Source organism: Schistocerca cancellata, chromosome 3 (genome assembly GCF_023864275.1).
Source record: "Schistocerca cancellata isolate TAMUIC-IGC-003103 chromosome 3, iqSchCanc2.1, whole genome shotgun sequence".
Lineage (NCBI taxonomy): Eukaryota > Metazoa > Arthropoda > Insecta > Orthoptera > Acrididae > Schistocerca > Schistocerca cancellata.
This window is the reverse complement of record NC_064628.1, coordinates 243,262,767-243,280,441: the sequence shown is the minus strand read 5'-3', so window position 1 is coordinate 243,280,441 and position 17,675 is coordinate 243,262,767. Positions and strand designations below refer to the sequence as shown.

General features: G+C 39.5%; 1 protein-coding gene across 1 annotated transcript in view; it reads right to left on the bottom strand.

The window, feature by feature from the left end:
* Positions 1 to 10,575: 10,575 nt before the first annotated feature.
* Positions 10,576 to 17,675, bottom strand: part of LOC126174878 (ATP-dependent translocase ABCB1-like) — a 206,369-nt gene continuing 199,269 nt past the window's right edge. Inside the window, exons 22-23 of the mRNA XM_049921294.1 lie at positions 13,516 to 13,662; positions 10,576 to 11,501 (exon numbers count right to left, since the gene is read on the bottom strand). Coding sequence (XP_049777251.1) covers positions 11,307 to 11,501; positions 13,516 to 13,662 — 342 coding nt within the window. The 3' untranslated portion in view covers positions 10,576 to 11,306. The remainder of the gene's footprint in view (positions 11,502 to 13,515; positions 13,663 to 17,675) is intronic.

Below are 17,675 nucleotides of genomic sequence, written 5' to 3'. Positions count from 1 at the left end.
CTGGCAAATTTCCGTGTTGTAAATTGCACAATGCATGCCTGCTCTTGTGACAACAACAGGTGTGACTGTCAGAAGGATAACACAGCGATGAAAACAATAGACAATCGACTTTAGGCATGAAGGTTCAATAGGACCACTGCTAGGTTACTCGAGAAACCAAATGTAAAATGACAGTGATGAAATTTGCAAATCGAATCAACAAGTGGATATTCCACCTCTAGAAAGACCCATATTGATTGGAATATTGCAGCATATTCGTACCTTAATCATACATTAATCTAGATAATCTATGGATTATTTCCTGCAGGGCGTAAAGGTTATAAAATTATAGTGGTGCCTAGAAATACAGAATAATGACTGTTGAGAAATTAGATCACCTCCAGTTGAATATTGTGAATCAGACCATGAATCTAGCCAACTTTTGCGGAGAGAAAATGTAGTATGTCTTCATCTGAATCAGCAGCATGGGTATAAAGTATAAATACAATGCACACAGACATTATGAGACCACTTTGCAGTGGAAGCCGAACGCGATACCGTGGGAAAATTAAAAGTTTCTTAAGTCGATAGGACTGAAACCTTTCAATGACGTCACTTGATATTGCAATTCAAGTACATTGTGATGATCAGATCATTCATCAGGAATATGTCTCCCATAAATACTTTGCGTCAACACCTTTAATAACAATCATGAAGTAATAATTCCTATTCAACGTTGAGAGGAATGGACACTTGAAAGAAACAGATTCCTATATTTGGAAGGAAGATTTGTTGTCACGAAGAAGGATGGAGGCACTCTGCCAGCAACAACATCCTGACTTACACATAATGAACTCGCTTTTCTGCTTCAGAAAAATAAGATACGAACTTAATGATATTGAGCTCGACAGCACAAGAAGTATTACAATCACATCGGCCCTCATAACATGCGTCTCTGCATCAGCTTTGGACATGAATGCAATAGAAAATACCGGATGGTTCAATAATGAATTTTAGATTGTTGATTTAGTACCTGTATGTCGCTCAAAATATTGATGGGCTACTTAGAGGATAATAAAAACGTCATAATGAATGCTAAACAGGAGTTGATTCTAGTGTGATGTGCAATGGATAACAACTCATACATTCAAGAAGGGCCAGGAGAAGACGATAAAACTGTGCTGAATAAATCGTTGTGGAAAATACCCCATTTTTCACTATCGTACAAAGAGCAACTCAAAATTTTGCATGTGTCGAATGCAGGTGCTCATTTCTGGAACTTTACGAGCATCAAGTGTTTCCATAGGCATCCAAACAATTATGGACGATTAAGACATATTTTCAACTAGAAACAGCATGATATATTTTTCTAGTACTGCAAACGGACAGGGAGGGGAACAACTAGAAAATAGCCAATGCTAGAGTGTACCTAAATTCTGAGTATTATTCATATCATGTTATTACAGCTTGTCTGGAACAATAACAATGTCGGTCTACTGTATTATATGTAAGCAAGATTTCGCACTTTTTGCTGTGAGGGCAATGAATTTGGACGTATGCTCAGTGCTAAGAAGTTTAAAGAATTGGCACCCACAGTGGTGATCAACTGCTCAAAGCAAAATGTAACTATCAAAATTGGATCTGGAGAGTGCATACTGAATTTCAATCATTGCACATCTTACTTCTCTATATCCACCACAGTAAATGCATTATTGCTGTATGATCATATCGTAAATTACTCACCTCTGTAGTGTAACATGTCGATTTTGCAGAATAATATGTTCCACTTCTAACCACTTAGGCTGATAAAAAATGTTTGTGAAAACTGGAAACGTTATTTACGTGGTTGTAAAGTGTGGAACATTCAGTGTGTGCTCTCGTTTGCCGTATATGCAGATTTAGTGTAAAGGACATCAGCTCTTTGAACATCAACAAGGAGTGAATCTTAGTGCGCATCTCCACCTGCTGTGGAGGCCATTTGTGCTTTGGCATTGCGGATGGAGGTGTCTAAGAAGCCACAGAGCAAAGAATGTGGGTGATACTGTCAACATTAGAGAAGTTGAAGAATATACGTAAGAACAGTCATTCTGAAATGTCAAATCAGTGGAGCAGTACACGTTATGATCCATTGTGAGCTGCGATTATGAGAGGTCTATATCACCTGCAGTTGTAAATCAAACTGTACAGAAAAAACACTGTAAGTGTATAATACAGAAGGTTTATCACAAAACTGGTTACATTATTTTAGTAGCTTAAATAGATATGAGTTCTCTTTCTGCACCTGCCAACTGCAAAAGGTGAAGAAGTCATGTGTCACAGTTCAGTACTACTGCATAGGAGTTCCACTACAGCAAATATCTTCAAGAACAACGACTGCAAGGTACTTATAAGGTAAAAGTTGGCATACATATTAGCAGGGTGTCAGATAATGTATGGAGTGGAACACAACATACTAAAGCCATTTGTATGCAACATCCCACCTCGCAGGAATCGTACAATGTGTTGAATAAAGGTACAGGTATTGCACCACCTGCCATATGGCCTGAAATGAAATCTCAGAGTGCAAAGATCGTTGCTGATACAGATGAGTTTTACAGTGAGGATGGGAATTTTTTTGTTTCAAGATGTTGCATTACCTGCATTCTCCATAGCTGGACAAGTACTTATGAAATAATGTATAATAGGTTGTTTGCCCAAATTGTTTACTGGAATACACTGTGCTAGATTTTTCAAACCATTGCATGACTTATTTGCCATCATCACAGAAATCAGTGGGATTATTGGGGAGAATCATATGAAGATATGGCAATCTCCTGCTGAACCTACGATCATAGAGGCTGCATATCTTAAATCAAATATCGTGAGAAAGTGCCATAGCTGCTTGATATCTTCAGTCTTGAGTACAGCTGCCCACCAGCTGGGAGACTGAAGCAAATGTATGGTGACAAAAGCAGCAGTTGATATATGTACTTCAGATAGTGTAGAAATGCTTTTAAATTAGATTATCAATAACAGACATTCTCTTTTAAAATTGTGTATTCCTATATGTGTCTTCATACTTGAAAAATATTTCTATGAATAACATGAATCACTATATACTAATTCGCTGCACGCCTCCCACTTCGGGAGCTGCAGATGATCGTGCCCAGTGCACAGACACTGTGTCATCATCAAACAAGAGCAGCACATCATGTATAAGAAAGCAATGCAAGACACACACCGACAGTGTCATGTCAGGATATTATTATAAAAGCGTTATATATTAGTGTGATATTGTATACTCTTGTTATGCATGACAGTTTCCGTCCACATTTGCAGTCAAGTAGTGGCAGTGAAATATTATATGTTTTTCTCAGAAAAAACTGCGAGTCTGTTAGCATAATGGTATGAGTATTTAGTTTTGTTACACATGGCGACTGTCAGTCACACGCACATCTAAATGATAGTGCTGAAATGTTATATGTTTGTTTCACCCATGTTGCTGATATGCACAAGCTGGTAGTTGCACCATCATCATTATTATAACAGCAGCTTGGAACAGGAATTGGCATAATTTTATTTAGTTGTTACACACATTTATCCCTGTACTGACTTCCAATTACACGTCTATGCACAAGTTGGCAGTAGCATCATCAGCATTATTCTACCAGCAGGCTGGAACAAGAATGCTGGTGCTGCCCGTAAATAAACCATGTGGAATGGCTTCTATCTAGTACAGTTTGATAATCATTGCTACTTACTACTACAACAATATGATCAGTCCAATTGTGCTAAGGTGATGGAGTAAGTAAGCTTTGTCGTTTGCCAAGTGATGGTGATGATGTAACATCGACTCTCTTTGGTGGGCAAAGTACAGTTTTCCTTCTGAGTGATTCACAGGAATGTAATTATACACCTACATGTTTTATGCATAACATTTTTTAAAAATACTTTAGACAATGCATATATGGCGCTTTTTTGCTAGTTGATCTCATTGCTCTTATATAAATGCGTGAGCAGGAGAATAGCTTGGCGTCACTACACCTTGGTGATAAAGCTATGATTTTTCAATGTGTGCTTCACAGGAGGTCAAATATTTAGTGTGCACATTCAAATGCATGTGTCTCAATTTTTTCATGCTTGTGTGCAGTACATATGTGTTCCTGTGCTTTTCGTCTGTAGGTGCTATCAACCTCAAGCTACCACAGCCCATGACACCATTTTCTACACAGAACTCATGGCGTTTTGGTCCTACTGTACATGAACAAATACAGGCCATTGACATTGAGCTTTCACAACTACAAGCCATGACACCATTTTCTAGTCAGGGCTCATCGTGGATGGCATGGGTCATTGAGTAGCAGATACATGAGTATTACTACTATAACCACTTCGTCTACCAACAATAATTTACACTTGTGTGGAGTGTTTATGATTTCTTTTTTTTAAATGCACTTGATGACAGCGTAACCCTAGATATGAGTGCTTTATTTAACGAAGAAATATCCTAATATACTCATAGATATCGCATTCAAAATGATGGAGATGGTATTGGCTAAAATTGTATATTGTAATCGGTGATCAACAGCTCAAGTATCAGAAATTATTGTAATTGGTGGATGCATAAGTCCGTCAAAGGAGTGTGTACATGATATCAACCTCACTACTTCCTTTGTACAGGTATTAGAGCCATCTTGAGGTGGACTTATCACACCACAACTGGCTCTGTCAATGATGATGCAAACACTGATGCAGCGGTCCTGTCGCCCCTGCCCAGAGCATACAGAGTCGCTGCCCCAGCCTGGATCATCAAACTGGTATGATCCACCAACTTGCTGTGGCCACCTCATGTGACCCCATCATCCCGTCCTGGAGTATCACATTTGCAGTTCTCATTTGGCAATCGGTCATCATGGCAGCGTCCTGGGTCTAGCAGCAGTACCAGTCGTCAAGCCTGCTCTGTTAGAGATCATCAGGTAAAACATGCTGCTGTGATAGACTGCTATGTGGTCCCTGGTGCTTTCAGGGACAGGATACTGCAATCCCCCATTGATAACAGCAATGCAGGGTATCAAGATCCAGCTACATCCTCTGTAATCCACGCCTTCTCATCAATGACCTACGATATCCCGCCGCTAGGTACCAAGGGTTTTGTATGTGAGCCAGTGCACCCCATTTCTCACCCCCCTCCAAAGAAGGTGCTAATGCTGTGGAGAAAGGCATTGTCAAAATTTTGGGAAAAGATGGCGTAGTACAGTAGGACCGATCAATCACATATTAGAATGGGACTTTTTTCGAGACGTTTTCCAGTATGCAGGAAAGAGGATCAGGTAAAGCATGCAGCTGTTTACTTCATCTTGATGTGTACTCATATGTTTTTGATACTGCTAATGAGAGTGTCCAGTTTCATCCCCCTTCCAGAAGATATTGCTGCTAAAGAAGAGTGTATTAGATGAGGTGAATGCATGTTATTGATTTGCATGGTCACATCTGGCCTGCGATAGAAACTGCTCGAAACATCCGTATCTTACGGATACATAAAAGACATATAACCTCCGAAATCATTACAACTTTTCATTTGCCATCAAAATCCCAGACTTACCAAAATTTGGTAGGCAAAACCCTATTTATTCAATTCATGTTTATGGTCTGCATGAAGAAATAAAAAGCAAGCCAGAAGACGATGACGACAAGCACACTTTGCCAAAGAACTAATGTGTAAGAGTGTCAAATCGCTCTACGCTTCCAAAGTAGCCTGTCAGAGTCACAAAGAGATAAAATTTATGCTAGTCTCAAAGGGTGACATCAAGAACATGCCCCACCCGTTTTTCTCCCAGATGAGTAAAAATTAAAGGCAAGGCATTTTAGTTGCAGATGTCTCAACTCTTTCACTAATAAGTGTGAGTAATTAGAACCAGGAAGTGGTATGTATCCCACGAGGATAAAAAAATCTTAAACTTTAAGAAAGCCCACTGCAGACTATTCGATGAATGTGTTTCACATGGAACTTGAAATGCCATATCTACGTGCAATAATGGTTCATGGATATCTGATCATGGATAAATTCCGAAACGCACCATATGAGCAATAAAGTCATTCCTTTCCTAGTGTCTCACTCTTAGCACTGCTAACCAGTCAGCAGAAATAGAGAACTACTGATTGTTTTAATTTCAAATTTGAGACTGGGTGCAAATGACTAAACAAATATTCTTTTCATGTGACATAATTACAGATTAACAGTTTTCGGATTTTTTCTTTATTTGTACTGTAAAATCTTTCTTTTTCTCCCAATTTCATGATTCTAGGCAAAGGGAAGTACCCTACATGTTTTGATGACTGATTTTTCAGCTATTGAAATATATGACATAAATGGCCGTGTCTTTTGTTTGCATTGCCTTAGAAACTTCAATGTTTTCATCTGTCAAGCCACCATAAACCTCAAAATGTGAAATAAATTTCAACTTGATATGTCTATCCATCCTCGAGTAAAAGGGTTTCTAATAATCAGACAAACAGACAGATGCACACTAAAGCAATCCTATAAGGTTCCGTGTTTACAGACTGATGCATAGAACCCTAAAAATAAAAATGTGCTAAGAGACAGAATCAAAAGGACAACGCACAAAAGGAAAAGAAAGAAAAAATATTGTAAGTGACCAACTAACGATGTGTCGCTAGTTCCCTCACTCTTGTTTAACTGTTTCATGTAGTACAGTTATTACAAAAAAAATGTCATGAAATTGAAATGTTGCGTTATTCAAAATTAAAAGTGCTCATAATAAGTATGTAGCATAACATAATAAAAGTAATGAAATAAATTATGCTCTAGAACAAAGCTCATGAATCAGAACAGATCTTGAGCCATGGTCGGCTAGCGCTGATGCCATTTTTCTTTTTTGGCATTTTGTCACCATCAAGTGGCGTCTTCTTGCTCCCTCAGGTACTACCTGAACGAGTTGCTCACTTGCCTCCGTCTGTGACAGGAGCAGCGTTTATCGACACTATTACTGCTGTACCTTCTTTGGTGTGGCCACTGTATTACAGTGTTGGGGTGTGTTTGAGGCAGTTGGTCAGTTGCTACGGAGCAGCGAGGAGGTCGCCGTGGCATGAGGTCAGGACGGGGCCGCTGGCGGCATGCACGTGCGGTCGGAGTTGAAGTGGCACTAGCTTTGAGAGCTGCAAAGTTCGTCGCCCACCGAACCTGCATACTGCAGTTGAGTAATCAGTGAACCTCTTATGAAATTTCAACTGCTGTGACATCTCTTCATTGATTGCTGGTTGTTGCTTCCTGGGGTGTTCCCGCAAGCAGCAACGTGATGGTGTGCTGGAGTCGCCAAATTTCACAGCCATCTTCCTGTATGATGTTTAACTTTTGAAATGATTATAATTTATTAGTGAAGTGCTGCCTTGTGGCCCTTAACGTTCTGGTTAGCTGCCCTGGTCGTTAGCATAGTTTTCAGGCAGTGTGTTTTCCTCGCAGTATTGATTCTGTCTGGCACGGCGTGTAGTTCAACAGCTTGATGTTGTTCTCCCTTTTTCTTTGAGTGGTTATTGTGCCTTGACTGTTTGGACACCAATTATTACGACATAGTCCTGCTGCAATCCTTGTCCTCGCTGTTGTTGGTTGGTTCTTCAGCCGTACCTAAGTCGTGCTGCCACTTGATTATTTAGTGTTACGTTTGGCTGCCTGTCTCACCTAAACTGTTGTTAGAGTTTCTTCCCCAGGGCGACCAAAAAATGTTCAAATGTGTGTGAAACCTTATAGGACTTATCTGCTAGGGTCATCAGTCCCTGAGCTTACACACTACTTAACCTAAATTATCCTAAGGACAAACACACACACCCATGCCCGAGGGAGGACTCGAACCTCCGCCGGGATCAGCTGCACAGTCCATGACTGCAGCTCCTTAGACCGCTCGGCTAATCCCGTGCGGCCACAGGGCGACCGTTGGAACATTTCTGAGCACCACTGTTCTATTGTTTGTGACTGTGATTTTCTTTTGTTGCAAGTACTGAGCCAGGCCTTCAGCCGTGTATTAATGTTATCTGTTATATGTTTAGTATATGGCCTTCAGCCAAACCTTTTGTGAAGTATTTTAAGATTAGGCCTTCAGCCGTGTTTTACTTAAAATTCTTGTTTGCACTGCATTTAGGCCTTCAGCCACGTTTGTTTCAAAATTTGTGGCTTTCAGCCGTAATGTGTAAATTCCTGTCTGTTAGGTTTCTCTTTAATTATCTTGAATTCTTAAAATAGCCTTCAGGTGTACTGTTTAAATGCTTATCTTAAGGTTTGTCTTTAATTATTTTGAATAATTGTTTGGGCCTTCAGCCGTCAGATTCAAGTTTTCTTAAGATGGTTTTCTGTTGTACTGTATAAATGCTTATCTGTAAGGGTTGTCTTTTGTTATGTTGAAATATTATTGGGCTTTCAGCCAAGGAATTTTTTAAAATTTTCCTTAATATGGCTTTTAACTGAAATTGGTAAATGCTTGCCTTTTAAAGAATTTCCTTTTCCTAATCTCAAATATTATTTGGGCACTTAGCTGAGAAGATTTTTAATTTTCTTAAAGTAAGGCCTTCAGCTGTTTGTCTAAATTCTTGTGTCTTAAAAAGAATTATTTAAGGATATTTTAATTTTACTTAAGTAAGGCCTTCAGCCGTTTCTCTAAATTCATGTGTTTTAAAAGGAATTATTCAAACCTTATTATTGAGAAGTTACTTGGGCTCTCAGCCATGAATTGATCCTTGTTGTTTTAAAGAGAAAACTGTGCATTGTGTTTTAGGAATAAAGTTCTGTGTTCGTATAACTAACACTAATTGATCTTGGCCCCTTTCCACAACATGATCCACTCTGTCCTGCGAAACCACATTTCAGATCTGCCTAATGTTCACATACAGTAGTGATGTAAAAAAGGGAAAGAAATAACGTCCTTCAAAATTAGCAATGGCTTCACAACTTGCAATGCTGCTTACAATGCATTACGATTTGTCTGTCACAGACAGGGCTGACAGAACTCACTGATACCAGGTGTAAAGCTTTGACCAGTGACGTAATGATATTGTGGTGTGTAACATCATATATGCACAAACCAAGATAGAACAATCAACATATATTTTGAAACGATTCAGTTTTGTGTGTGGGTGTTGTAGAGAAAGGGGCATCCTTAGCGTAACCCCCCCCCCCCTTCTCAAAGTAAAGCGAATGTGATTGTTAGATTATTCACGTGCTGACATGCTGATCTTTAGGATGTGTCGGATCTGCAGGTTCATTGAAATGTATATGCTGAAATATGGGGTACTTGATTCAAATACAGTATATATGTTCATAGGTAGCTAAGTGGATTGGGCTGAAATACTCAAATTCTTAATGACATATATCATCGAACACTACCCCGCTCCCTGCTCCACGTTACGGAGTGATCAGAGGAGTTACATATAACGATACCAAAGAAATAGTTATTTCAGTACCTGTATAGTTTGAAACTTTAATAGTATTAGCGGCAGGGAAGTGTCGTACTGGCTGCATACTTTATGCAGGAACATAAGATATTTCTTAGTCGATGTTTGAGTCTAGTGACTGGTTTTGCAATCAGATGAAGGAATACAGACAAGAAACCGCCATAGGTAGTTTCTGGCATTCTGTACTGGTTTTGTTGTGAAACATGAGGTTGCGTTTTGTGCATAATTTGTAAATATTAAGAATTCTACATATTTAAGTGCTATATATTATAGTAAAGCTATTGGGAGGGTACTGTTGATTCTTCAGTTAGAGCTTCATGGTACGTAAAATTCTATATAATTTCAAAACTCTTTACATAGCAAGTGGACAGTTAAGCTGTATTTCATCGGTAGTGCAGCATCTTGAACCTTAAAAAGAAGGAAGGGCTTCTACCATGTAACATATGATATTTAAAAATGAACTGAGTTTCTTTACTGTCTTAACAATTTTCTCTGTTTCGAAAATAGCGATTTGTGGTAGTTGCCAATAGCTCATATTACAAAATAATTTTAATTGTAACCGGTTTCTGATCAGACTTCTCCTTACTGATAGTTGGTGTCTGGCAGAACAGCAATGTAACACATGGAATGTTTAATACAGTAATGACCATATTTTATCTATAGCAACATTTTTAAATTTGTACACTTTGGAACAGTTATTTACATTTGCAAAAACCTTATTGGTCTGGAGTAATTTTCATAATTTTAGAAAAAGACTGCAGCACACAAAGCAAATAGTATCATTCGAAAATGGAAATATATATATTGAGCTTCTCTTACAGTACTGGTAGAAAAAAAGTCTGAAAATTAATCCAAGGTAAAAAACACTCTCCCCTACAATAAAGTACCAAATTGTCTATCGTGTGCTATCGCTTACTGAACAGGTTCGCTGCTTAGTTGAACTGTTATTAAATATTCGTGGGGGTGTACATTGTGAAACTGTACGTACAGTGTATTAGAATTATAAGAAAATCATACACAGATGGAAGAAACATGATAGGGACATTAGTATAAAAAGAGACAGGTAAAGTATAAAATAAATTATTTTACATCTAAGTGAAAACCGTTAGGAGGATCTTTTCGGACTGTAAAGACATTTTATAGATCAATGATTATCAGATAATTTGTATGAATAGCAGACTGAAACTTAAAATTTCACAGGAGTTTATTTATAATGAACGTACTAGTTAGGATGGGAAGAAACTGAGAGAAGGAAAGAATCCGAGTGAAAAAAAGGAAAATAAATATGGACATAATTATTACAGTAACCTGGTGCGTGGAATGTACAGAATACATCTAGGTATGTCCCTGTGCGTTACTGTACTGTCAGCATAAGCAGTTTTCACATATGTCATTCTGTTATCAGTACAGCGCAGTGCAGTTATTTGTTAACAATTTAAAACAAAATCATCACTGACAGTAAATGATACGTATCTTTTATATAGTCTATACAAAAATTGATTAGTGAAACATTGCTGTTAAGATAATGTGAGCAGTAGGCATGCCATTCATGTGTATCAGAAAATGAGCTAAAATAGTAATTCTGAAACAGCATTTTATGTGACGAAGTGTATCTGGTTGTAACTCTATGGGCACTTGCTCAGAAGTTGAACCATTATGAATATCACTATTAATGTCAGATTTTGTTCTTATTGTATTTATTATACAAAAACTTAAATACTGATAAAAATCACTTCAGATAATACTGTCATTCACTCGGCACACGAAGCGTATTGCTAAACGAAACTAAGTAACTGATGCAGTTCGCTGTGGTATCTTCTCACACACGGAGTGGCATGAGCTTCACTAAGCTACACCCACAGCTGAAAATCTCTGACACACGTGGTTGTTTAATTAGGCTGAAGTCCCTGCAGTTTATAGTAAACGCCGCGCTTCGCCAGGAGGTTTGCATGTTTTCCCATTTCAACAACTTTTCCATCACTGATGACACAAATCACATCAGCATCTTGAACTGTCGATAACCGATGTGCAATTGTAATGCAAGTCCGGCCTTCTTTTGCGTTGTCGAGAGCCTCTTGCACAACCTGTGTAAAACAAGAAAAGGACTTATGAATATAGTTTACGTTTTTTGATCATACTTTTTGTTGTTGACAATTTGAAGCAATTGAAACTGAGGAGCTAAGAAGTCGTACACTTTTCTTAACGAAAAACAGCAAATCCAATACAATTTTTTCAATGAACACGAGTTAATAAACTTTCAACAACTCAAGAGATCAATACTAATACCAAATAAAAAAATTCCAGGAAGTTGCAAAACTTATAAAAGCATAGTCTGAACCAAAACGGTTGTGTTGAATCAGTTTTGTAAGAACCAATCTATCAACCGCCAATACATATCTCTTATTGTTCACTGTTGAAGTCTTCAAAGTTGTAAGAGAAGTGCTTACACAGGGGCTATTTTAAATGGTTATCGGAATTTCATGTTTTCTTAGAGCCAATGAGATACATGCAATTATATGGTTGCAGCGATGTATAGACAAAATAGCGAAGTTTTCTTCTGTGCGGGTGGTAATTGCTCCAGTTACCTTCAGATGGCAGTCATAGCAATGTGCCACTGTTATCATACGTGGACATGCTTATAGAATGGCTGATACTATATCTGAATGACGGTAGTGACATAATGTAAAAAGTAATTTCTACAAAGAGGGCAAAGCGTTCAAATGGTTCAAATGGCACTGAGCACTATGCGACTTAACTTCTGAGGTCATCAGTCGCCTAGAACTTAGAACTAATTAAACCTAACTAACCTAAGGACATCACGCACATCCATTCCCGAGGCAGGATTCGAACCTGCGACCGTAGCGGTCGCCCGGCTCCAGACTGTAGCGCCTAGAACCGCACGGCCACTCCGGAGGGCAAAGCATATTTAAAGTAACAACTACCTTAGCCATAGGTTGGACGCTGGATGACCAATGATCAGATCCTAATATGCTGGTCAACACGACTACCATACCTGACACCGTGTGATATCTCCGTGGTTATACCTCTCCTATTGTCGAATATTCTGAAACTCAATGAACGCAGCCAGGCTGCCTTCCTGAACGTTGAACCGCATGTGGGAAGAGATGGACTACAGCATATGTGAATTGAGCACAACGGGCAGACATATATTGAGCTTCTGTAAAGTATAAAAAACACGCTTTGTGAAAAATTGTGAAAATACTTTAACTTTCAGGACACAGTAGAATAAGAACCATATTGGTACTATATCAACTGTACTGTGTATTTTTTTTTTGGACCCTTACAACCATTCAGAATGATACTGTTTACATCCCTATTTTACCATAGCGATCAACTTCTAAATAACTCCAGAGGCAAAACAACAATCACAGCTATGATGTAGTTACATGTCTGAAATATTACCCATAATATTTTACGCTCAGTGCAGTTCTGCTTTAAGGAAATCGTATGTTCATTCACAATAGGAAGCTCTATAAAAGATGTATTTTTAAAAGCTGACCAGTATCTGTGTTAATAGTATTACTGTCAGTGGGGTGTAGAACACAATTTGAACTCTTTGCTGTCATTCGTTTTAACACCGCTTTTCTTGCAAGTATTTACATGAATACTACGTTTAGTTGTCACACACTGAAGCTTATGTTTAATATAATAATAAGTTTGTTAAGTTAAATATCAAAAGACTTCCCGAAAATTGTTACCTGCGGCCCAGTACGTACCAAAAGAATAATCTATGAAATTTATGGTTGACTGCAGATGTATGTAATTATTGTAGTGAGGTAAACTGTCGTTTTGATGCCGAGACGTTTGTACTTTATTTCGGAATAGCCGTGAGCACAACACTCCAGAAGCATATAAGTATGTCTTTTGTTGCGACGTCCAGCATTTTGTTCATGCCAGTCGTACTTCTTTCCAACAATTTCAAGGAAGTATATTTATAGACACTGTACATTGCTTTTACACTACTTTTATTTGATGAGAAGACAAGGAAAAAGTACAGTGTAGACTTTAAGACGTCGAATATTGTGCAATGACAAGAATAATTCTTTAGAATCTACTGTTGGTAAGTATTTGCATTACCTTTTCACTTTCCGCGTCCAAAGCTGATGTGGCTTCGTCCAGCAGTAGGACAGGAGGGTTACGAACCAATGCCCTTGCAATCGCTACCCTCTGTTTCTGGCCTCCACTGAGCTGTATGCCTTTCTCCCCCACATGTGTTGCGTACCCCTGTAATAAAAACTGTACTGTAGTTTTATATCAATGTAACACATTGAGGAAGAGGAAATGAAACGAAGAGGGAAACATATCCTGCATTCATTGGTGCAGAGAATACGTTTGATAGAATGGTCTAGAAGATACAGTTTTTTAGAACTAAATAAAACTGGAATATATAGCCAGAAAGAAAGACTGATTCTCAACCTATAGAATAATCACAATTCAGAAATAGTTATCAGTGGTGTTAAGAAAGAAGCTACAATACGAAGGCTGTCTTCTCTCCCCATATTTAATTTGTTTTCAGAAAGTGCAACACACATAATGAAAAGCTGCTTCAAGGTATCAAAATGAATGTCGAACGAATACATTGTATTCGATTTCTTTAGCAGAATCTGTAAAGGACATGAACCATATGCAAAAATTTTTGTTCTGATACATTTGACAACCACATACCGACATTGATTAAAAAAAGAACAAAATAATGGAGACAGATAAGCAGAATAGACAAATAACGGCAAAATTAAAATAAGAAACTCCGTATTCCTGTAAGAAATGAACTTTGCTTCTTGGAAAGTACAATAACAGATGACGAAAGACGTACAATGAAGATTAAAATAAAAACTGGAATGGCCAAACAATCCTTCAGGTATAAGAGTAATATAGTAATATAATAAAAGAAATTCAAGACACTTATTTTGGGCAAAAATCAAGAGCCAGAATAATATCTGTGGATTTAGCTGCAGCCGCTGCAACAAATGGCGATTGATAGAGAAGAATGGCTACATCAACAAGGCATTCTACATCTACATCTATATCTACATACATACTCCGCAATCCACCATACGCGTGGCGGAGGGTACCTCGTACCACAACTAGCATCTTCTCTCCCTATTCCAGTCCCAAACAGAACGAGGGAAAAATGACTGCCTATATGCATGGCTCTGTACGAGCCCTAATCTCTCTTATCTTATCTTTGTGGTCTTTCCGCGAAATATAAGTTGGCGGCAGCAAAATTGTACTGCAGTCAGCCTCAAATGCTGGTTCTCTAAATTTCCTCAGTAGCGATTCACGAAAAGAACGCCTCCTCTCCTCCAGAGACTCCCACCCGAGTTCCTGAAGCATTTCCGTAACATTCGCCTGATGATCAAACCCACCAGTAAGAAATCTAGCAGCCCACATCTGAATTGCTTCTATGTCCTCCCTCAATCCGACCTGATAGGGATCCCAAACGCTCGAGCAGTACTCAAGATTAGGTCGTATTAGTGTTTTATAAGCGGGCGCCTTTACAAATGAACCACATCTTCCCAAAATTCTACCAATGAACCGAAGACGACTATCCGCCTTCCCCACAACTGTTATTACATGCTTGTCCCACTTCATATCGCTCTGCAGTGTTACGCCCAAATATTTAATCGACGTGACTGTGTCAAGCGCTACACTTCTAATGGAGTATTCAAACATTACGGGATTCTTTTTCCTATTTATCTGCATTAATTTACATTTATCTATATTTATAGTTAGCAGCCATTCTTTACACCAATCACAAATCCTGTCCAAGTCATCTTGTATCCTCCTACAGTCACTCAACGACGACACCTTCCCGTACATCACAGCATCATCAGCAAACAGACGCACATTGCTATCCACCCTATCCAAAAGATCATTTATGTAGATAGAAAACAACAGCGGACCTACCACACTTCCTCCGATGAACACTCACCATCGAGGACAACGTACTGGGTTCTATTACTTAAGAAGTCTTCGAGCCACTCACATATTTGGGAACCAATCCCATATGCTCGTACCTTAGTTAGGAGTCTGCAGTGGGGCACCAAGACAAACGCTTTCCGGAAGTCAAGGAATATGGCATCCGTCTGATACCCTTCATCCATGGTTCGCAAGATATCATGTGAAAAGAGGGCGAGTTGCGTTTCGCAGGAGCGAGGCTTTCTAAATCCGTGCTGATGCATGGACAGCAACTTCTCTGTCTCAAGGAAATCCATTATATTCGAACTGAGAATATGTTCGAGAATCCTGCAACAAACCGATGTTAAGGATATTGGTCTGTAATTTTGAGGATCCGTCCTTCTACCCTTCTTTGCGCTTTTTTCCAGTCGCTCGGGACTTTACGTTGGGCAAGAGATTCGCGATAAATGCAAGTTAAGTAAGGAGCCAATGCAGTAGAGTACTCTGTGTAAAACCGAATTGGAATCCCATCAGGACCTGGCGATTTATTTATTTTCAACCCATTCAGCTGCTTCACAACCCCAGGGATGTCTATCACAAAGTCCTCCATAAGGGAATCTGTACGAGACTCAAACGGCGGTGTTTGTACGATCCTCCTGCGTGAACGATTTCTCAAATGCTAAATTTAAAATTTCAGCTTTCGTTTTGCTGTCTCCCGTTGCCAGGCCAGAGTGATCAGTGAGTGACTGGATGGAAACCTTCGACCCGCTTACCAATTTTACGTAAGACCAGAATTTCCTTGGGTTTTCAGCAAGATCTTTTGCTAAGGTATGACGGTGGTAGTGGTTGTATGCTTCGCGCATCGCTCTTTTTACAGCAGCACTAATCTCTACTAACTTTTGCCTGTCCTCATTCTCCCGATCTTACTTGTAACGCGAGTGCAACTTTCTTTGCTTCCTGAGCATTCTCCGAATTGCGCTGTTAAACCACGGTGGGTCTTTTCCGTCCGTAACCCACTTTATCGGCACATACTTCTCCAAAGCGTGATTTACAATGTGTGCAAAATTTGCCCAAAATTCTTCCAAGTCCATCGTACCGGAAGTAAATGAAGTCGATTCATTTATTAAGTAGGATGCTAACAACTGCTTATCTGCTCTTTCTAGTAAGAATACTCTCCTAGCCTTCTTGACCGACTTTTTTACTTTCGTGACCATAGTCGTAATGACAACAACGTGATCACTAATCCCTGTCTCAACACTGACACCGCCGGCCAGGGTGGCCGAGCTGTTCTAGGCGCTACAGTCTGGAACCGCGCGACCGCTACGGTCACAGGTTCGAATCCTGCCTCGGGCATGGGTGTGTGTGATGTCCTTAGGTTACCTAGGTTTAAGTAGTTCTAAGTTCTAAGGGACTGACGACCTTAGAAGTTAAGTCCCATAGTGCTCAAAGCCATTTGAACCATTTGAACACTGACACCGTCGATGAGGTCTGATCTGTTCGTGGCTACCAGATCTAAAATATTACCATTACGCGTTGGCTGTCGATTTAGCTGCTCAAGACAATTTTCGGGTAATGTGTTCAAAACTAATTCACTCGACGGCTTGTCTGTACCACCTGTAATGAATCCATAGACATCCCAGTCTATACTAGGTAGGCTGAAGTCACCTCCGACTAATATAGAATGATCCGGGTGCTTCTGCGATACAGAGTGTAGACTCCCTTTGAATGATTCTAGAACTGTCACGGTGGAACCTGGTGGCCGGGAATAACACCCAACAATTAACTTTATTTCTCCTAGCCTTGTTAAACGTGTCCAGATAACTTCACAATCACACTCTACTTCGACCTCAGTAGACACAGTATTTTTGTCAACTACAATGAAGACACCATCTCCTACGGTGTCTAATCTGTCTTTCCGATACACGTTCCAACCCTCACTAAATATTTCAGAACTTCCTATCTTAGGGTTCAGCCAGGTCTCAGTACCAAGAATAATTTGCGCGCCACACGCTTCCTGAAGGGCAGTAAATCCATGAACTTTATTCCGAACACTCTGCAAATTTACTGCTAATATCTTGATAGCTGAAGTGTCTTTACACTGAGCGCGTCCTGATTTCCCTGCCTGCACGTCGACTGGTGAGTGTTCATCAGGACACCTCGCACTACTGCCTAGCCTAAAAAAAACCCATGTGCACGCCACAAGTACTCTGCTACCAGAGTAGCCGCTTCCTTTGTGTAGTGCACCCCTGACCTATCTAGGGGCGTCCTACAATTCCCCACCCAATAGCGCAAGTCTAGAAATCTGCAGCCAAGACCGTCACAGAGTCGACGAAGCCTCT